The following is an 8875-nucleotide window of genomic DNA, read 5'->3' on the forward strand; positions in this document are numbered from 1 at the left end:
CAAGCATGCATGAACTGGAACCCTAGTTGTTGTTGTTTGTTGTTATGGTTATATGCTGTGGCGTCGGTTCCGACTCATAGCGACCCTGTACAGGGTTTCAAAGGCTGTAAATCTTTACAGGAGCAGAAAGCCTCATTTTTCTTCCGCGGAACAGCTGGTAGTTTCGAATTGCTGACCGTGAGATTTGTTGTTTAGTGCTGTGGAATTGGTTCCAACTCAAAGCAACTAACCCTGTAGTTTCTGAGGAGCAGCCGCTGAGCTTGAAACGCTGACTTTGTGGTTCAAAGTGACTTTGCAGTTCTGCGCATTAACCTGCAGTGCCACTTGGATGCCGGAACCTTAGTAGCAATACTTTTTGACTTACCCTTATGTTACCTATGAACACAACTATTTAATATTACAAGCTCCCAGTTAAAATCAAAAGCTTATCTTTTTTTTTCATTTTCTTCATGTATGAGCTAAAGATGTATAAATGTTATAAATCATTAAAAATTTTTGTCATTTTCTGATGCTGATACATTAAATATACCATTGAATATTTTATTTTTATCTTTTCAGTTTACATATTCAAAGTACTCAAAGACAATAGTAATATATTACATAGAAATAAAACAATGATTTTTAATAAAACCAGTGCCAGGGATGGTAGGTCGCTCTGAAACACTTAATGAAAAACATTTGAACATATTTAAAGAGTGTTTTTCTCGGTTGCTAGTTTGATGGTGAGATACTAACTACCATATTTTAAGTAATAATGTACATGGAGCTAGCCTAACAAGAGTGCAATTTTTTAGTGACTCCTCAATTTATTTCAACTTACTAAATGCATGAATTTAAACTTGTGTTTTATAGACGAAAGAGTAAAACTAGAGCAGTAAGCAGCTTTAAAAATATAGTTAAATTTCTTATGCACACTTACTAATAGTTTATTTCTTTAGAGAATCGATTATACTATAGTATTTAACCCAGAACTTGTATAATTCTTCCAAAATTCAGGTAAAAATTGTTCCCAGAATTATGTAACTTTCCCTGAATTCAGCACTCAAGAATTTTCTTTTGGTAGCAAGAGCGGCATAGGGGACAAGTGTATATCTCTCCCAAGGAAAATTCTTCTAAAGCGACAAGACAGGTGTTATGGAACATATGTGAGCAAGACAAGAGGACAGTCTCACGAGAATGCTGGTTAGGATTTTCCCCTGAAGATGCACTTTGGAAATTGCTCTGAAATGAGAGTGGGGTGAGGCAGATGGAGCATTCGTAGATCTCCTGACGCAGCGCCTGTGAAAAAGAAACAAGGAGTTTTGTTCTGGTAGCAATTTATCAGATTATCATAGCATGTTACTTAAAATGAGAACCAGACATCAAGGCACAAAGAAAAAAGTTCCATTCTGTGGTAAAATAAAATATGCAAATATTGCTCTTATGGAAAATGGAGAAGGTATAGAAATAAAGTTGATATACAACTTTAAAACAAGCACATTTTATAAAATGCTGAAGAGTAATACTTTGCAAAATTGTTGTTCTTAAGTGCTGTCAGGTCACTTCTGACTCACAGAGATCCTGTATAGGGTTTCTGAGGAGCAGCTGGTCGGTTTGAGCTGCCAACCTAGTTAGTTGTCCAGTGCTTATCCTAAGGCACTGCACTAGGGCTCCTGTACATTTAAAAATCATTGATTCTAATAGCTGCTATAGTTCTTTTTAAATTCTCCTAGTTTTGCAATTTCTGACCCCTAGTTTTGGTTTTTAAAAAACCATTTCAGATTCCACGTGGGCTACTACAGATGCAAGAGAAGAAAAAGCTAGAACATCTAGGAAAACCTTCCATGAAGGTAGTATATATGGCAGTTTTCCCCCCAACTTAAACATTTTCATTTTTCATACAATGGTGTCATCAAATCAGAATTCTAAACTGAAGGGGATAATCACTGTCCTCAGGACTAAAGCCCAAGGGAGTCCCACTGCTGGTGTCAGATCACAGCCAGGGTGAGACTATTTTGGGCTAGATATCACTAGGCGTTGCCTTCCAATGAATGCTCCAGAAACATAAAATCCACCTAGCTGACCTTCCCTTCAGATAATCGCTTTGTCTCAGTCTCTTGCTGAGTGGTACGTTTACAGAGGAGGCTGCTACTGTACCTCAACCTACCTGAATTTGAATTTTATCCCAGTCTTCTTCTGTAATTTCCTGGCCACACTTTTCCTCCAGCTGCTTAAGAATGCTTCTATTTATAGCTAAGCAGTGATCAATTTCTGAAAAGAGCTCATCTATGTTTGTATCATATGAGCATAGTATTCGCTGACTGATTTCTGTGAACTGAAAAGGACAAAGGGAGAATGAGCAAACTTACACACGGATTTTGAACTTGGGGTGTGGACATAAAGGAAGAACTTTCTTGAGTTCATTAAATATCTAGTTTTTAAAACAATACTACTTGGGGAAAAGGTCTATATGACTATTTACTTAAACTACAAATACAGACAATACAACAGGGCTTCAAAAAGCTCATGGAAAAAAGATCATGAAAATTTCCCACGAGCTTTATGAAGTCGTCTCATATATATGGACTCATATAGATTATAAAAAAATAACCACTTTACTACATTAAGAATCAAGACACAGATTAGACATTTAAAACGTTAGCACCATTATCATCCTGCCCAGCAATCATTTTACTCAAATCTTTATGGAGGGCGTTCACTGAACAATGCCACAATGTCTGAGAGCCCTCACCAGGCTTTTAGAAACTGTTGTTGTTACTGTTGTTAAGTGCCGTTGAGTCGGTTCCATCCCATAGTGACCCTGTATAGGATTTCCAAGGAGCAGCTGGTGAGTTTGAACCACTGACCTTGTGGTTCAAACCAACTTTGCAGTCCAGTGCATTAACCCACAGTGCCACACTAGTACCAGTTTATATCTCTTTGGTTGCTGATTGTGCAGTTTTGTTTGGTTTTAAAAGTACAACTGTGTTCTTTCAGCCACAGCCATTGAAACCTTTATGGAGCACAGTTCTGCTATGACACACATGAGTTGGAATCAGCTGACAACACCAGGTTTGGGTTTTGATGTGGTCAAAGCATTGTGTTAAACCCTTGAGAGGATTTAAAGCTTGAATAATGGATGTGAAACCCCTTTTAAAGAATACTATCAGGTCTTTTCAATGGCTCTGCATATTACACAAATAATAGCACCAAATAAGAGAGAACTGAAAATCTTTTTCATAAAGATTACAGCCAAGAAAACTCAGTGGAGCACAATTCTGCTCTGTAACAAATACACGAACCGCCATGAGTTGGAATCGACTAGACAGCAACAGTTTTAGTTGTTTTTTTAATGTGTATTTTTAAATCTTTTCAATATTAAATACAACATTCCTTGCCCTTCAGGAGCTTACATTTGATACAGAAAATAAGAAATGTATAGTAACATTGACTATTCAAAGCCAAATCTGGAATCAGAGAACATTTCTTGCTGGATTCCTAAAAGAGATATATATGGATATATGTACATTACAGAGGAATCCCTGGATGCCACAAACAGTTAAGCACTGGACTGCTATCCAAAAAGGTTTCCATTTGAACCCAGAGGCAACTCAGAAGAAAGGTCTGGCAATCTGCTTCCAAAAGGCTGCAGCGATGAAACTGCAACAGATGAGGTAGTCATGAGTCAGAATTGATTCTATGGCAACTGGTTTTTAATTTTACAGAAGTAGATCACCAGGCCTTCCTTCCTCAGCACTACTGGGTGGATTCTAACCACCTCTCAATGAGTAGCTGAGTACAAACCGTTCGTGCCACCCAGGAACCTGTGCTGACCATGCTACGCTAAGTGCCTTTGATTCAGTTCCGACTCACAGTGACCCTGTATAGGGTTTCCAAGAAGCAGCTGGTGGGTCTGAACTACCAACCTTGTGGTTAGCAGTCCAGTGATTATTTCACAGTGCCACACCAGGACCATAGCAAGTACTTAATGAATACTTCACTGAAAATGGAACTGGTCAGTTTTGCAAACACAACAAAGAAATCTGGTGAAGGTAGATATTAATGCTTAATACTCCAACCTGAATGGTAATTAGTGTAAACTAATAAAAAAGCATATGTAAGGCTTAGGATATGCTATATCTTTATAATAACATTATTATATCTTATTATATATATGCGTAGTGGTTATGATTCGGGCTGCGAGCCACAAGGTCAGCAGTTCAAAACTACCAGCGGTTCTGTGGGAGAAAGATGAGGCTTTCTGCTCCCGTAAAGATTTACAGCCTCGGAAACCCTGTGCAGGGTTGCAATGCGTCAGAACTGACTCCACGGCACATAACAACAACAACATTATATATATGATATTTATAAGAATTGCAAGCAAATTCTATCTGCAGATGTTTGGTTCTGCAAAAGATACCCAGTATAGAAAAAATTGCTCCCATCATATTCACACTAGTTTTGGTATTGATTTTTTCTGTTAATTCAATTTACAATATTTTCTAGTGTCTATTATAATTTCTTCTTTGACCAACAGATTGTTTATAACTGTGTTTGTTAAGTTTCAAACACGTAAGATATTTCTTGTTAGTTTTTCATTTTTATTTATACGTAATTTTTATAAATGACCCGTGTGTACTTTGGAAGAATTACTGGAAACAATGGTTTACATCTTTAACTCTAATAATGCTTTTGCTTTAAAATCTATCAGTATACCAGTCATCTTCTTTACAGTTTTCCTGGTAAATATTTTTTATTTCTTTTTACCTGTATCCTATGGTTTCATGCATCTCTTCTAAATAACCCATCGCAGGATTTTTTATTGGTGCATTTGCTCTACTTAATCTCATTGTTGACATAGTGTGAATTATTATTCCATGTTACTCTGGATGTGTACTGCCAATTGTCTGTGTAATTGCCTGTTACCTTTTTATTTAAAATTTCTGCTTTCATTTTTCCTCTTTAATTACTTTGAAAATTAAAATTATTCATATAATTTAAATGATATTTTATTATGTTTTGGGTGAAGGTTTACACAGCACATTAGGTTCCCATTTGACAATTTATACACAAATTGTTCAGTGATATTTTTCACAATGGGTCAACGTTCTCTTTAATTGTACTCTGGCTGTTCCGTTTCCAGTACTCTAATTTCCCTATTTCTGTTCTTTTAACCATGGCTCTAGAAATGCATACTAAATATTAAAGTTAATATTTTCATCCTCTTAAACAATACAAGGATCTTAGAACATTTTAACCCAGTGTTCCACCTCAGATTTGTATTATTATTGCCATGTAAACTCTCTCTCTTTTAACCCATAACATTTGTTTTTGTTTTGCACAATCAGTGTCTATTTAGATTATCTACATTTTTATCACATTTTTTTGTGCTCACTCTTTATATTTCAGACTTTCCATCTGTAATCATTATATTTTTTCATGAACTGCATTAGTTTAGGATTTCCTTTAATGAATTTGTTTTAGTGGCAAACTCTCCCAAGCCTTGTCAGTCTGAAAATGTCCACTTAAGTACTCGATCCTTTTTGCTTTTATCCAGCCAAGAACTTTGCCCTTGCAAATCACCTCACACTCTTCTGCATCGGTATCTCCCTGTCTTTTGACTTTTTCTGACATAATAACGCACAGCTTAAAAACAAGCAAAATAGCCCAAGACTTCACTTCCATTGCCAGCACCCACTGCCTGCACCACCTTGTTTCTTTGTGGCAAAACACCTTGTCGGACTTCCCACACCCTACTTGTTCCCACTCCAGTCAGACTTTCATTCCCACCATTCCAGAAAAACCACTGTTGCTGAGGTGACCAGGGATGGTCTCATGCAATATTTAATGGTTAGTTTTCAATACTCAGTTAGTTTTCAGCTTCTCAGCAACATTTATTGCAACTGGTAATTCCCTCTTTTTTGAAAGAATTTGCTTATTTGGTTTCCAAGACTTGACTGTCTTCTTGGTTTCCTTCTTCGCTCACTAATCACTTCTCTGTCTTAAGTGACCAATGTCAAGGTTTGACCCTGGGGCTTCTCTATTCTATGATGCCTTTTCCCAGAAGGTACTCCCGGGTTTTAAAGACTCTTTACAGAGTGAGACTTTTCCAATAACCTTTATAGAACTTCTCTTTTCTGAGCTCTAATCCTGTAGATCTAATTACCTATCTGACACTTTCACCTTCATATCCAATGCAGTTGTTGTTAAGTGCCATCAAGTTGGTTGCAACTCATAGCAACCCAGTACAGGATTTCCAAGAAGTGGCTAATGAGTTTGAACCACCGACCTGTGTTTAGCAGTCCAGTGTTTATCCTGCAGAACCATGCCAAGACTCTTCATATCCAAAAGCCATCTCAAACAATATACCTAAAACACAATTCTTAATTTACTGTTCCTTATACATAACAACAACAAATACCTGTGTGTGGTACTGTGGGTTAATGTGCCAGACTGCAAAGCCACTTTAAGTGCAAGGTTGGCGGTTCAAGCTTACCAGCTGCTCCTTGGAAACCCTATACAGGTCGCTATGGGTCAGAATTGACACCACCAATACCTGTCTCGGAGTCCTGGTGTGGCGCTGTGGGCTAATGTGTCAGACTGCAAAGTCATTTGAACTGTAAGGTCGGTGGTTCAAGCTCACCAGCTACTCCTTGTATACAGGGTTGCTATGGGTCGGAATCGACTCGACGGCACTTAATAACAACAACATACCTGTCTCTCTTCAGTCTTCTCCATTTTTCTATACTGTTTTCAGTTGCTTGTGCCAAAATTCTAGGAGTCAACTGTGATTCCTCTCTCTTCCTTAAACCCCCAATCCAATTCACCAGCAATTCCCAAAAGTCTACCTGTGAAACATTTCCCAAATGTGAAAATGCTCACAATTTACCCAGCAGCTACCTCAAGTCCAAGCCACCTTCTCCCACTACTTGCAGAAGCCTCACACTGAGTCTGTTTCTAATGTTGACCTCACCCCATAATCTGCTTACCACCCAACAAAGTGATCTTTAGAAACTGTAAACCATACCTTTGTTTCTTCTGCTCAGAACTCTCCAAGGGTTGCCTCTAATGCTGCATTGATCACCTGTGCTCTTTGCCACACTGGTCTTTTGTTCCTGAGACATCCACACCTGTTTCAGTGTACCTGTACTCGCTCTTCCCTTTGTCTGCAACATTCTGTCTCATATTTTGGACAGGGTCGTTCCCTTCATTTAGGTATCTGTTCACATTTCATCTTGGCAATTTTCACATTATTTAAAAAAAAAAATGTTTTTCTGCAATGTACTCTCTATCCTTGAACTCTGTTTATATTTTTATTCTTTAAATTTGTATTTTTAACAAATATGTATTGTTCCTCTCATCCTCCTCCCTGAAGGCAGGGTACCTTTGCAGCAGCTCGCTTAGTTCCTCCAGCATTAGGGCAGGAACCAGCATCGAGACCATCCTGTGCATGGTATGAATTAATAATGAATGGACTTATGAGGACAAGCCACACCCACACTGTGTATACGTGCACAAACGCTTGCAAGTAGGAACTTACATCTTGTTAGCTGATCATTTAGAATTAGGCTTTGAAAGGTGCACAAACTCCAATTGTCAGTCTATGAATGCAGTTTTGATTCATTTTAATGAATGAAAGGTCAGAGAATAAGAGGAAGACCCCCAACTAGATGGATTGGCACAGTGGCAGCAGCAATGGGCTCAAGTGTAGCAACGATTGTGAGGTTGGCGAGGACCGGGCAGTGTTTTGCTCTTTTGTACATAGGGTCGCTGCAAGTCGGTACTGACTCCATGGCACCTGACAACAACAACAACAAAAACAACAATCCCCTATGGGATCACTATGAGTCAGAAATGATTTGACGGCAGTCGGTTTGGGTTTTGTTTTCTGGTAATAGACCTGAGGATGCAAAGGTGATTAATTCATGGTCTGACCAAAAAGGAATTTACAATTTTGCAGGAAAAAACAGCCATGGAGACAAATAATTATAATGTTTAAGTAGTAGAGGACTTAGACGATGTAATGGGAACAAGAAGGAAGAGGGAAGGAACTCTGGGAAATTTTAGGAGCTACGCTGGGGTAAAGGGAAGGAAGAAGCAGGGTATATGCAGAGTCAAGGCATGAAAACGCGTGGCACATTTTAGAATTACAGATTACTGGAGCCCTGGCTGCCTCCTAGCTCAGTCTTCTGCCATCAGCCTGTGTTGTATATTGTGTTGTCCTAAAACACTGCTTTCACCATGTGATTTGATTGATCGAAATCTTTCAGTAGTTTTCTACGATCATGTATGAGGCAAAGTTCTTTATGGCTTGCTCCAATCCTTTCTCTCAGTACTTTACTATCTGAATCTTATGGTCTGTCCACATAGTTTATTCAATCAATGAATAATTCTTACATTTCTGTTTCCAAGACTTCATTCATATAAATGACTACTGGAGAGTCTACACATGCCTCCCAGTCTCCTTCAGCTATGAGTGAGTTCTCTTCCTTGCTTCTTCTCTTAACTCTGGTAATAAACTTCTGTCCCCCTCACTTGACACTTCTCACCCACTAGTTGGAGTTATCTCTTTCCTGTGTGTATTTCTTATCTCCTCAAATAAGTACCTTAAATTTAGTGAGGCCCCTGATTCATCTTTGTATAACCCTTATCACAGTGCCTTGTACAGCACTCCATAACATTCTTTTAATTTAAGTTTGCAATAGATTAGAAACGAGGGCACATCTACGGCTCAAATATACATATGCCAAAAGAGAGCTGAAGAATTTTCTTTTTGGAGATATTAAAAGTAAAAAAGAAGAAGACAAGGAAGAATGTCTGATTGGAATGGTTTTGAAGTAACTTCCATTGTCAAGGTTCAATAAAACATCAACATTTAGCTTTGAACATTGATTGT

The 8875-nt window shown here is 38.2% G+C and overlaps 1 protein-coding gene across 1 annotated transcript in view; it reads right to left on the reverse strand.

The window, feature by feature from the left end:
• Positions 1 to 1035: 1035 nt before the first annotated feature.
• RNF32 (ring finger protein 32) overlaps positions 1036 to 8875 on the reverse strand; it is a 52855-nt gene continuing 45015 nt past the window's right edge. The window contains exons 7-8 of the mRNA XM_006871292.1: positions 2147 to 2314; positions 1036 to 1278 (exon numbers count right to left, since the gene is read on the reverse strand). Coding sequence (XP_006871354.1) covers positions 1036 to 1278; positions 2147 to 2314 — 411 coding nt within the window. The remainder of the gene's footprint in view (positions 1279 to 2146; positions 2315 to 8875) is intronic.

The sequence above is a fragment of the Chrysochloris asiatica genome, unplaced genomic scaffold, assembly GCF_000296735.1.
Source record: "Chrysochloris asiatica unplaced genomic scaffold, ChrAsi1.0 scaffold00166, whole genome shotgun sequence".
Classification (NCBI taxonomy): Eukaryota; Metazoa; Chordata; class Mammalia; order Afrosoricida; family Chrysochloridae; genus Chrysochloris; species Chrysochloris asiatica.